At 49.0% G+C, this 13,374-nt stretch overlaps 1 protein-coding gene across 1 annotated transcript; it reads left to right on the forward strand.

The window, feature by feature from the left end:
• Window positions 1–2,754: 2,754 nt before the first annotated feature.
• Window positions 2,755–12,068, forward strand: LOC309683384 (aquaporin-7-like; the record flags this gene model as incomplete). The annotated part of the gene is made up of 6 exons (XM_082497661.1): window positions 2,755–2,844; window positions 6,051–6,177; window positions 8,428–8,565; window positions 9,289–9,407; window positions 10,808–11,025; window positions 11,909–12,068. The coding sequence occupies 6 exons, from the start codon at window positions 2,755–2,757 to the stop codon at window positions 12,066–12,068; spliced, it is 852 nt and encodes a 283-aa protein (XP_082353787.1).
• Window positions 12,069–13,374: the final 1,306 nt, after the last annotated feature.

Raw genomic sequence — 13,374 nt, forward strand, 5'->3', positions numbered from 1 at the left:
GGGCAAAAAGCACTTACCCCTAAAATGGAGACTGGTCCAGTCACAAAAGGGATGTGGGGTGGCTGCTTGTCCTGATAGGGGACTGTATTTGGTGACCCTAGAGATCCTCATCAGCCCTGCAGGTAAGTGAAACCATGCAAGTATGAACAGGTCATGTTGGGCAACTGGCAGATCTTTGCGCTCCAGCCCATGGCTGACTCACATGGTTGGTTGTGCTTGCTCAGGATCACCAAATCTGGATGGAGAGAGGAAGGGCACTCCAGCCCAACTGGTGGTAGATACCTCCACATAGGTGTGCACGCTGGAGCTGATCATTCCACATCCCTGGTGCAGACACTGGAGGGAAACTGCCAGCATCCAGTGTGACTCATAGGTCTGTCCTCAGATGCTAATTTTAGGTGGGGATGAACTGCCCTTTGGAGATGCCTGGTTTTCTCTGGTTATAAAGTGGAGGGTGATAGGTGCATGCTCACACATTTCAGTTTTGTGTGCTGTCAGAGCAGTGGTGCTCTGCCTTACAGGACTCAGAGAAAGATGTCCGTTGTTGTTACACTCCTTGAACATTGGCAGATCACCTTTCTTTAATGTATAAAAATGCCCAGAGGAACCCTAAAACTTAAGGGTTCTCACATTTTCAGCAGCCAACAGAGAAACCCATCTGAACACTTTTAAGGGAGAAGTTAATGTCTCAGTGCCATCTTGTGGAATGATCTATGTAAAAGGACAAGCAGCGGCAAGAGGCACATCCAGTGATCCATGATGCCATCCTAGAAGCGTGCTGGAGTTTTAGGGAACTTGGTAGTAATATTGGGGATTATGTTTCAAATATTATCACCAAACCAAAGATTTCTATTGCAAACTGGGACTGCCTTTTTCCCTGAGAGGACTGCAAGTCAATGGGAGCCTGGTGTTCCCAAAAGGTACCTGTCCATTTTTCAGCACAAATTAGAAAATGGAGATGCCTACAGTTAATGGTTGAATGCAGGAAAAAAAGCCTTTCAGAAACACAGCAGCTTTCTTGTTTGCCCACATGGGAGGAATCTACTTCGAAGGCTCCCTGAGATCTGGGAGTGAAAAAATAAGATGTAAGTCCAGTTGTGGGGGATACTGACCCAGTCACACTTGGTCCATCTGAGAAAGGCTGTGAGATCTCCTATACATGCTGATGCCAGGACCTCAGCTTTACACGTCAGCTGGAAATTACTATGTGCACAAGAAACTTGAGGCTCTTGTCACCACCCTGACCTGGTGCTCCAAGGCCCGTGTTTGTGTGCTCCACCAATAAACATTTGCATGGCAGAGAAAGAAATGACCTGGAAAAATTTAATGGCCACTTTTTCTGTGCCACAGCATGGCTCACGGATTCATAGGACAAAAAAAATCTTCCCACCTAGAAATAAGCTGTAGGAACAGCCCTGCCAGCAGTGTGATTATCATCCTTCATGATTAGATGCTCCTGACTATCAGCGACAGACAAATAAATTAATGCATATTTAGCCAAGTGTTCACTGAGGTCAATAGCTAATCTGTCTCTGGAGGAGGGCTTACCCTAGTCCATAAAACCCTTCCCTGCCACAAGACAGACAATTGTCTATGGAGCAAAGAGAAGAATCGTCTTCCCATGTTCTTCCATATAGCTGCTTAGTGTCCTGTGGGTGAAGGAAAATCTCATGAACTTTTGCAACACAGAAGTGCCAGGCGGAGGCAACACCAGGGACAGCATGAGCAGAGTGCTACGTCCCCACTGGTGCAGCTGCTGGTGACTCCTGAAGAGCTGTTCACTGTGTCCCCTCCAGAGCCACACCGAGAACCTGCAACGGGTTGAGAGGAAGGCGAAGAAAACCAGCAACGAGCCAGGCAAGGCTCTCAGAAATAGGTCTTCAGTGTTTGGTGGGTTTAAGTTTTTCAGTGATTAAACAAAGGTATTAGAACCTTTTCACAGTGGTGAGGTAAGAACACCTGGTGAGGAGGGAGATAAGCAGAGGGAATCAGGAGATGGAGGAGGAATCAGGACAGTGAGGGCTTTGCTCTGGCAGCCAGATGAGATTGAAGGTCTCTGGGGACCATTCCTGAGACTGGTCTCACCTTGCCCCACATAAGAGGACAGACCGGGGGCTGGTGAGGAGGGTGTCTGCTGGTGATGGGAGCTGTGGGCACAGGAGCATTCAGCAACAGCAAATATTCAACCTGTGGCATCGCTCAAGGCTTTGTGCTCTTCCCGACTGCAGACAGCGGTGCACACCAGCTCCAGGCAGAGCATCCTCACCACAGGCTGGGCACCCAAGTAGTCCTGCAAAGCACAGGCAAATGGTCCTAATCCCACCTGCTAAAAAAAAAATGGCACAAGCCACTAGCCAGTGGGTTGCAATGCAGAGCACAGCCAAAATTCCTGTTCAGAACCTGTGGAAAAAGTTGTGGAGAAAGACAGAGGTATTAGGAGCACACCAAGGCTATTTATAGCTCCACCACTCTGGCGATAGGCTGCTCCTGGGTGGAGGCGCAGAGTTTGCTGTGCTCCAGTAGCAAAAATACTGCATCCTTTACCATAGAGTTTTAAAAGGATGGTACACATATGTGGAAAGACTCTGAAGCTAGCTGCTACTTTATTGGCTTGTTCATCGTTAACCAAATGAATGAAGGTGTCTGGGGGTGAAGGGAGGGTGCCAAGTTTCAAAGGGTAACTTAGCTCAGCGCAATGAAGTGTGCTGTCACAACAGGAGCTCCCGTGACTGCAGGCTGGAGACGGAGAGCAAAATGCTGGAGAAGATTCAGAAGGCGCTCACGATTCGTAGTGGCACCATGAGGGAGCTTCTGGCAGAAGCGCTGGGGATGTTCATCCTCATGGTAAGGAGGAGATGGGCCCAGGAAGTGTGTGTCTGTGCACATGAGCATGTGTGTGCGCGTGGCAGGGTGAGTGAGACGGTAATCATTTGCAGCAGCAATTTGTAAGGTCAGCAGTTTCCTACCACATCCTCAGGGTTGATTAGCAGCTGGTTGCTGCTGCTCAGCCCTCTGCTCTGGTGGGGCGGCAGCTTCCTGTCGGGTAGGCCATCTGTCAAAACCCTTCTGGAGGAAAAAAGCAATGTGGAGGGTGGGAGGTGGGTGCTGGGAGAGGGTGAAGCAGGTGGGGATCAGCCGCTGTTTCAGTTCTCTTCTAAGAAAAAAATGAGGAAGAGTCTGGTAATGAAACCAAAGAGCCATGGTTGGTCAGATGGGCCAACACAATGCTTCTGCCAAACCCCCCTGAAAGATCCCATGCAGTGAATTGAGGCTTTTCTTCCTGCTGTGCCAGAGGCAGTGGTGTGGCTGGGGGGTCCTGCACGGGTTTGGGAAGCAGACCCTGACTCCTCTATCACTGACAGCCTCTGAGAAATAAGAATAGCATTCATCCACCTTCCTCTTGGGGTTGCCAGGGTAATGAACGCCTGTGAAACTCTCTGGAGCCACAACCCACCATTAGGAAACATAATTACCAGGTGTAAAGCATGCCAGGATTTCGCTTTTGGTTTTCTTACGCTGGCAAATGAATTGTGCTTACCCAAATTGTACAGAAACTCCCCACTTGCCTGAGGGATCTGTTTCACGCAGAAAAAGCAAAGTGGTTTTGAGCTCTCGGGCGGCTTCAGAGATGTTTGGAGAGAGGTTGAGGAAGGTTTTGCAGTCAGAATTGATCCCTGGTGGAGGTCAGGTGCCCACCAGAACCAGAGCCTTTGTGTGTTGGACCAACATAACAAAATGAGATCCTCCCTCTGAAAAGGTCCATCAAGTGCCTGTGCCAGCTTACTACACCTGGATGTAGTTTGCAAGTGCCGCTGGGCTGAGAGAGGACACTTCAGACTGGGTGGAGGCTGGCATGGAAGGGCTGGGGATAATCCAAATAATTCGTACTTGGAGATTTGCACAGGAGGAAGATAAGATTTGTGTAAGCATGGGGACCTTTTGACACTGCTGTCTGTACAGATAAAGGTGCTTATTTTCAAGGGCAACGATGCATGTGCAAAGGATGCTTGCTTTTTATGACATCTTACTGCACACCCACCTCCTCGAAGTTCACTCCTTACTACACAGGTAGTTTTGCACGCACTGGAAGTCAGAGTACAGACATCTGTGATTTCTCAGCAGGAGCTGAACAAACCATTTTCCTTTCCATCCCCTTTGGTTTTTGGTGGTGGCAGTTTCCAGATGATAAAGATCAAGTTTAGGGGAGTCCTACCAGGGCTGTCTCTGGGAAGCAGCATGAGATGGATACTTTTCTCTGCACTGTGACAGTCCAAGGCAGATTTTGGAGCCTGCAGGCCATGTTGGATCCCCAAAAGGGAATAGAGTGGGAGGCAGAACACTGCACATGGACCCCCATCAACGGCTGGCTGTAAACAGCACCCAGCATCTGAACGTAGCATCCACCATCCAACTCTCTAGCAGCCCCCACACCCTTACTGCAACTGGGAACGCATGGATGCCTCTCCGGGATGCCTGGCTGGCTGTTAGTTGGATGGCAGCGCTCAGCCAGGGCCTCTTGCTTTAACAGACAGGCAACGTTCGTAAAGGAGGGAGCCAGGCAGCGGGAGTAAACAGCACAAGGAGTAGGGAGGTAGGAAAAAAAAGGCTATTTTGGGACAGCGAGAATAGAGGAAGAGACCAGAGGTTTTGATCTGTGCTGAAAAACAGAATCTCTGGCCTGTCCTGTGGTTTTTTTGAAGGATAGTGCTCTTCAGCTGCACCAGCCATTTCTCCTCTCTGCACTTGCACGCCGTCCTGCAAAACCTGTGCCTTATGCATTTGGCTTCTCTTGGATGCGGCCTTGGAAAAGCTGAGAGATGAGTAGGCAAAGTTTTTGTAAGGGCGCTGCAGATGCTGGGGGACATCCCAGACACTGCTTTTTGGGGCTTTTGCTGAGGCAGACTGAGAGAAGGGCTCACACCATGCAGGCTGTAGCCCCGTGCAGAGCACAGAGGGTGGTCTGTGTACACAAACAAGATAAGAACAGTGTCTCTGGGGAACAGGGGATTTTGGCGCTGCCTGAAAGGGAAGAGGGAGAGCAGACGCACAAGATAAAATTTGGATCCAGGCAGAGCAGCCAGTAAAGATCCGAGTCAAAACAGAACAGGCCAGAACAGAAGCTTAGATGCATACAGACTCTTTTTGTCTTGGAGGGACATGTCACCCTGGATAAATATCAGTGCAGTCCAAGGAACAGGACACGCTCTCCGAGGCCTCAGTGGTTTGTGAGGCAGAGACTTCAAGAGCAGCTTTGTCCTTCTCCAGATTTCAGTGGAAGAGCTGTGCAAAGAACTGATTTTTCCACCCTCTGACCACATTAAAAAAGTGAAATAGAATTTACTTTCAGGCCAGAGCAATTTCTTAAATGTCTTTTCCTGCTGGAGTGTGTTTACTTTTTTAAATGTTTTTTTCCTGGTTTCCCTTTAGTCACTAAAAAAATATTGATACTTTTGCTGTTTTCAAACTGAAAGTATATGTGTTGAAAGGAAAAGTAAAACCGGAATTTCCTTCCTTGTGTTTTGCTAGAATAAGTTACCAAAATTAGAGTAGAGTTTGGCAAATAGCTATGTGCTCCCCACACTACAATTTTAGCCAATAAATTTCACACCAGGAAAAGAAAGACAACAAGAATTTGCCCACCATCTTTCCACTGGGCTTGGGCACTGCCTCTGGGTGGTCTGCAGTGGTGCTCCCCTGGATCATGTCCCCCACTTCAGGTGCAGACGCCCTCACCACGGCCGTGTGAGTGATCCCAGTCGAGCCCAGGACCTTGGTGTTGGTGGCTGGGGTTTGTCTCCCTTGTACCGACCCCAGAGCAGAGTGTCTGGTTTGGCGTGATGGTCACCAATGAGGAATAATACAGTTATCTGCCCATTTTTTTGCAGAGGAAGGTCATTCTCATTTCATCTCCTGACCATGGGCTTAAGAGTCTTCCTGTCTTTGGGAGTTTGTTGTTAGTACTGTAGAAAAAGTAGCAAAGAAGCTCAGCCCACCACAGCAACAACATTATTTTTAATATCCCTTTCTCTCTTTATTTTTCCATGCACTAGGTCTTTGGCTTGTCTTCTGTGGCACAAGTGGTATTAGGAAAAGGAGACTTTGGACAGCATCTGAGCATCAATTTGGGATTTGGCATTGGTGTTACCTTGGGCATCCATGCGGCAGGAGGAATCTCTGGTGAGTGGGACACTTGAGCATAGGACATCTCTATGGCCCATAAAGGCCACGTGTGTCGGGGGCAGCAGAACTGGGCTGCGGAGGGGGCGGGTGATGGCATGGCAGTGCCCTCACCAGAAAAAAAAGCAGTGCTAGGGTCCTCAGGCAAGAAGAGCAAAGCAGGTCTGGTGACTGTAACGAGGGGCAGCCTTGTGACCCAGTGTCCACAGCCAAGTCTGCAGGGGGTGGCAGGTGTAAGGTCAAGCCAGGGAGTTGTGATGGCACCGCAAGGTCAGGAGCAGCAGGGGAGAAGACGGGCACATCATACCTGCAGTATGCTGACCCCAAGTGTGTGTCCTGAGCTGAGATAGGGGCAAGCTGGACAGGGAGAGCGGTAGAGGTTTGGCCATCCCTTCCTGTTGCGGTCAGTGGAGCCAGGTTTCAGCAGTGCCCCCGTTAGGCACTTGGGATATGCCATCATGGCCCAAGGAGATAAGGACCTCTGAAAACATGCTGCCAATCTGACCCATGGGTAAGTAAATCATTTATTGCAAAGGAGAGCATACTGCTGATGTTGCAACAAGGAATGGTATGAAAATTTTCTCCTTATCATGCACACCCATGCGCACACGCCCCACACGAACGCAGGAGGTAGTGTTTCAGGGCAATGGGGTTGTACCTCTCACATGACAGACCATTACAGCCTTGTGCAATTTCTGCATTCATTTGCACCAAGAGAAGAGATTAAGGGCTGCAGTGGTCAGAAAATTAAGGCAAGTCCTTGCTCTTGAACTGTTGGAGTAGAGAGATGTCCAAGGCTGGGGATGGCTTGGAAAGGAAATATTTTCCATGGAGCAGTCCTGTCTTGGGTCTCCCTGTCCTTTTGGAGCTGGTGGAGACATCCTGGGGAAAGTGGGCTAAGGAAAAGTAGGTCTCTGCAGTCCAGGTGACATTTGAGATGGAGCTGATCTGCTGAGGGCTGGAAGGTGGGAGGAAGGGTCTCAGCTCAGCGAGCAACAGGTTGGCTCTGGAGCCTGCCTGTGGGCTTTGTGGCATTGTGATTTGGCTCCATTTGTGTCACAAGATGTTTCCTGTGATCTCTGAAACAGCTGGTCATGCCTGCAAAGGATCAGAGGATAGAAGAAAAAGGGGTATCCCTTCATTTCAGTTGTGGTTGTAGGACTGTAGCGGGCGGTACATGCACTTTCACTTCACTCTGTCCTACACTTTGACAAGATGACATCTGTTTGACTTTTACCCCTTTATGATTCTGGAGTAGGAAAAGGCCACTATGGTTGGAGTACTTACTAACCCCCAAAGTTTATACTTACCAGGCAAGAGAAAGCATGTATTTCCGTTGGACTCATGGGGAGATGAGGCCTGGAGAACAAACATGGTTTGCACCGAGGGCACTAAACCTGGATTCACTTAGTCTTTCTCCAAAACCACCACTGTGATACCAACTTCCTCCACAGAAAGCATCCCCTCAAAACAGGGAAAACTGGTCTTGCACTGCATGAAAGCCACGTACTAAAAGATGTAAGGAAATGCAGTCCAAGATTACAAACTCCACAAGGGAGGGACAGGGTCTGCTCCACACTAGTGGGAGCAACCATGACCTGGCCAGGATTGACCATCCTGGTAACCCCTTCTCAATGCAGTGACATCTAAGAGCTAATCTGAGTCCCTGCCAATAGCCCTGTGTAGGATTTGCTTTGCAGACATGAAGATATGGGGCATCAGTGGTTGATTTTGCTGTTTGTTTCCCCGGCGTCTCGTGCCTTGCCTGCTAGATGTGCTAAGGGACTGCAGCTCCTGTCAGCTGGGGTGCTCAGCTCTGCCAGGATCCTTGTCTATCAGATGTTTTCGGAAGGCCTTGAGATTGTTTGGGACATGATTTGCCTTATCTACCTGTAGCCGTATAAAAGGTGGGTGATGAGTCTAAATTCTGGGCTCCCTTTAAGCTGAATTAGAAAGTCATAGAGAAATTCATGCCGTGCCAAGAGAGGTGTCTCTGACAGGTGAGATGACTGAGGCAGCCTGTGATCTACACAGTAAAGTAGAGGTTGTCTGATTTTTAGAGGACTAAAACTGGGAGGTCTCTGCCCTGAATTGTTCAGCTGCCCAGGGAAAACGGGTCAGTTTTGAGTTTGTCCTGGGAGAGTCTTGGTATTCTGGAGCAAGGTCTGGGTGGTTACTGCGGGGTGTGGGACATGCTCCGAAACAGCTGCATCAGCACCAAGGACACTCTCTTTTGCTGTGATTTTGCAGGAGCTCATCTGAATGCTGCCATCACCCTCACACACTGCATTTTAGGAAACCTCCCCTGGAGAAAGCTCCCAGCTTATCTGATCGGCCAGTTCCTGGGCTCCTTTACAGCAGCAGCTACAGTCTTTGGCCTCTACTATGGTATGGTTGTGTCTTTATCACAGGGGTTGCTGTGAGCACCATTTCAGTCTTAACTCACCATTTGTCAAAAATATTTCCTTTTACAGTACTCAGCATGATGTCTGGGTGAGGAGGGCGAGCTCCTGGCTTGTGGGACAGACCTTCATAGCTCAAGGCCAGAGCAGGGCCGAGATATCTCTGGGAAGGATGTGCAGTTGCTGAAGAACATAGTTCCTTTTAGCTCAGGGCATTCCCACTGCCAAAACCTGTCCTCAACTCAAGGCCAGTAGCTGCATTTTGTCAACAATTTGCTTCCAGGGTCTGCAAGGGCTTCACTTAGGTGGACTACCATGTATTAGGTACAGCTGGAGCTCTGGGGGACTCTGCTGGTCTGTGGAAAACAGGACAGCAGTCATCTGCAGTTTTGAGTTGTGAGCAGAAGACCCACCACCCATTGGCTCCAGCATGTCTCAGACTCCGAGGGGCAGAGCAATGGAGGCCTCCAGTGCATGCAGAGTATCCAGCCTGCCTCAAGCTGGTAGGTGTAAGGAAGCAACTGCAGGTCGAAGTCTGCACGTAACAGATATCAGTGAGATCATGCGCTGTGAGGGGTGTGTCACCTCCATCATATCTCCCATTGCCTCTCTTCCTCTTGGTGTCTGTGCTGTCTGCAACAGGTGGCCTTGCATACGTGCAATGTGGGATGAACTCTGTGCTAACTCCCATAATTCCCATTTTCCCTAGATGCTCTGTATGACTACACCAAGGGGAACTTTACAGTGACAGGACCAACTGCCACAGCGTCGATCTTCTCCACCTACCCTGCTCCCTATGTATCCTTGCTGGGGGGCTTCTTCACAGAGGTTAGTGGGGACCGCTGTGGTGTGTGAGCAACAGGTGGGTGGTAACAGGTGCTACTGCAGGTCTGCAACAGGGGACTCACAGTGCTCCCTATGCAGACACAGTCACAACGTCAACTGCAAGGAGCCCACCATCTGGGCAGGTGCCTGACAGGTAGGACCCAAGGCACCTTGGTGGCCAAGCCTAAAGGATAACATCTGCAGGCTGTCTACAGCGTGGTCCAAGTGCCCTCCAAACACCTTCCCTGCATGCAGCCCAAGCAATGGGAAGTGAGAAGCTGAGCTTCATCAGGAACTCTGATTCTCCTCTGGGCAGTTCCCAGAGCTGCTCTTCCCCTTTTTGGATCCTACACCTGCTCCACGCTCCCAGGCAGCTCTGCTGGCTGCCTCTCACCGGCACAGAGGGCCTGGGACTGTCTTCACACGAACACAGCCTGTCTGGATTGAACCTCTGGGATTTGAACAGTCCAATTTAGACTGCGTACAGTTGATTCCCAGCATACAACACAATGTCCAGATGCCCAGAAATAGGAAGGGGATGCTTCAGGGGGCACGGAGCACTGGGACACTGGAGAAAGAAGATTCACTTCCAATTCAAATCTGCAGAAGTCTGTGCTTTTGTCTCCAAGCTGACAAAACTCTTGCCTGGGCATGATGAGGAGGACGGTGGGAGCTGGAGAGCTTACAGGGAGGGGGGGACCTGATCACTCAGTCTCCTGTGGGGCATGCAGTGTCCTTGCTGCACAAGAAACCAAATGACAGTGACAGTGCTTTGTCAAAGAGCTGCAGAGTTTCTGCTTTTGCTGGTATCTCTGCAAGCAGTCCAAGGCTCTCCAGCTTCATTTTCTGAAGCAGAAAGAAACAGGAGTCATCACCTCTATTCAAACCACAGTTCCTGACGTCTTGGGCCACTGCAGACCTACAAATGCCAACTACGTACTGTCACAGACAGGAGATTCAGCTTCCCAGATGAGAATCTGGCATCTGCTTTTAGTCCAGAAAGGGCTAATGTAACAGGCTATATAAAACATCACTCCCTCTAGGGAGGATCAGATTTGTCTCATTAGCAATTTCTTGTTGCTCTGCCTCTGTTCGACGAAATGTACTTAAAATAACCCATGTCCCTAACTTGAAAGGTGGAGGGAGAGGACAGTGCTGGGAAGTTCGTATCAGCCATAGAGCATCTTTGGTGATGAGGTGGAGATGTTTTTGCTAGAAAATGAGTCAAGAGTTTTATAAAGTCCACCTGTGAGGAGGGAATAACATTGGGGTCCTCCCTGACTTCATCAGACCATGAATCCCACCTGCCCTTCCATTCTGGGAAGTCTCTTCCTCTCCGCTGGCTGGGATCCACCTGCCTTCCTCATTCTCTCTCCTGACCAGTTGTCCCTTTCCTCCTGCAGTTTACGGCAACGGTGATGCTGCTCCTGGGCATTCTGATCATCCACGACGAGAAAAACAATGGAGCCCTGAAAGGCACACAGGCCCTGCTCACGGGTATCCTGGTCCTGGGCATCGGCCTGGGGATGGGGATGAACACAGGCTATGCCATAAACCCCTCCCGGGACCTGCCCCCCAGGATCTTCACCGCAATTGCTGGCTGGGGAATGGATGTCTTCAGGTGAGTGACACGCTTCACTTTTACACCACTCAGCTCACAAGGAGAGGAGATAAGCCCAAGATAAAATGGTCATGAAGCCTTTTTCTTTGGACCAAGTGATGGTATCGCTGCAGAGTGTGTTCTTCATTCTCAGAGAGCAAGGGTTGTGCAGACAGCAGCCCCATGCATTACGTACGCACAATTTGGGGTACACTAATTCTCCAGTGTGGGGATTCATCTTGACCTTCAGATACCTCAATTTGGGCACCAAATAGGTTACCTGTTAGCTGGAGATCTAGCTGGTTATTGCAGCTGGAGAGTGGTTCTGCTCACTTGAAAGCAGGCACTTACAGCTGGATTGCTGAATAGCCCTCCTAGATTTAGATGTCTGAATCTGGAGATGAAATCCTGCCTTGCCCTATCTAGTAAGATGGTGCCATGCTACAGCTTTTCCCATGGTGAGGGTATTAGCACAGTCTTCAATCCTGGCTGCCCATTTTCATTAAATTTCCAGAATATATCTTTGAGATTTTGGTAAAGGAGGTGCAGAAGTTATTGGAAATGTGGTGGAAAAAGGTCAGGGTGTGTGTGTCTGTCTGACAGTCAAAATCACCAGGATCACACATCAGGATCTTCCTTTTCAGTAGAACATGAGACCTGCACACAGTGCGGAGCCCCCTTCCTAGGCCCATGGGGAGAATGACACTCCCTCCAGCAATTATGCTAGTGGATAGAGAATGTGTCTAAGCCAGTTGTAGTGTGCAGTATGTGAAGTGGGAGTAGACACCTCTGCTCATCTTGCTCCTGCCCCAGCAGACTCTGCTCACCTCACCCTGTGCCATGACGTGGCAGGGCAGCAGTTCCAGTCGGGCTCACTGACTGCCTCTTCTGTGTTTTATTTTAGGGCTGGACATAACTGGTGGTGGGTCCCCGTCACAGCTCCAATTCTGGGAAGTCTTGCTGGTGTTCTAATCCACAAACTCTTCATTGATTTTCACAACCAACCTGTCCCAAAAAGTGAAAACGAGAAAGGACAGCCAGTGGTGGAGACTTCTACACTGTGATGGCCACATGTCCTGAGGAAAGGGTGTGACAGCAAAGCCTAGGTGGATGTATGGACTAGCAGCCAAAGGGTAACCAAGCGGGTAAGAGCATGGGCAATTGTGCTGCTGGAGCACACCGTTTCTCCACCCTGCAGGTGGAGAAATGAGGGACTAGTCTTCAATAAACCTGCTCTGCTTAACCAGACAAACTGGGTCTCTGAGGCACTGGGCAGACCCAGGTAAAGCTAGACCTGTCTGTGACCTGAAAAAAATGATTCAATCTGTGTAAAATTCTACCAAAAAAAAAAAATCATCACATTCTGAAGAAAAGCAAAGCAGAGCTGCAGGACTCCAGATACCTGTATGTTCACAGAAATCAAAATACAGGATCCAACAGTGGCAGAAACAACTAAACTTTTAGAGAAATTTTGATCTGGAGTATTCTTCGGTAAGAAGTAGATACTACACTGATGGATCAGAGGTCCAGGCTTGCTTCTTTTTGCTAATCTGCCACTCTAACAAAGACCCAGTTTGGCAGAGCACAGAGAACAGAAGAACAAGGACAGCCTGAAATAGAAACCTGAATCTGATTGTGGTTTTGTTTTTCCATGCCTGTTTTTGTTTTTTGGTTTTTGATCTGAACATTCAGGAAGCACCAAAAAATTAGTAAACTAAACTACAGGGTCTCCTGAATCCTGGCACAGCTCTGCTGGAACATGTTGGCATTATGGAACCATGCATGCTACTAACAGGCTAGACTTTAACTACCACCATACGAAAGGTTCAGACAACTTCTGTGGCAGCATCCCCAAATGGTCAAACAAAAAATATATCAAACCTTTTCTCCATGCTGAATGCATGAGAAATGTGGGAAGAGGCTGTCCTGCTCCTGCAGGAATTCTGCTACCTCCATCTGAGGAAGTGGGGCTGCAACAGCCTTACAAGTTTCAGGTATCTTTGGATTAAAAGTAAAACAGTATCAGAAGCTGCCTGTTCCCAGGGGGTGACAAGTCTTAACTTTTCTAGAAAGTGCTTAAGCAAGTATCTTACGTATGTCAAGCATGTGACTGCAGTCCTGGGACTGGGTACCATGAACATACAACAGAGGTCTCCAAAAGTAGTAACTGCAGAACGTCACTACTGCACAGAATTCCAGAAAATGGCATTTACTGTCTTTAATGATCATTCACATCTGACTATTAAAAGGATTACTAATGTATTCCTGTGGCACGGGGTGGCAGGTACTGACATCTCTGCTTCTTCATTAGAGCTGACCTTATATTAGCAAAGCAGCTACAGCAGATCTTCACCCAGCACAAGACTCTCA

Source organism: Vanellus vanellus (genome assembly GCF_965231255.1).
Source record: "Vanellus vanellus genome assembly, chromosome: Z".
Classification (NCBI taxonomy): domain Eukaryota; kingdom Metazoa; phylum Chordata; class Aves; order Charadriiformes; family Charadriidae; genus Vanellus; species Vanellus vanellus.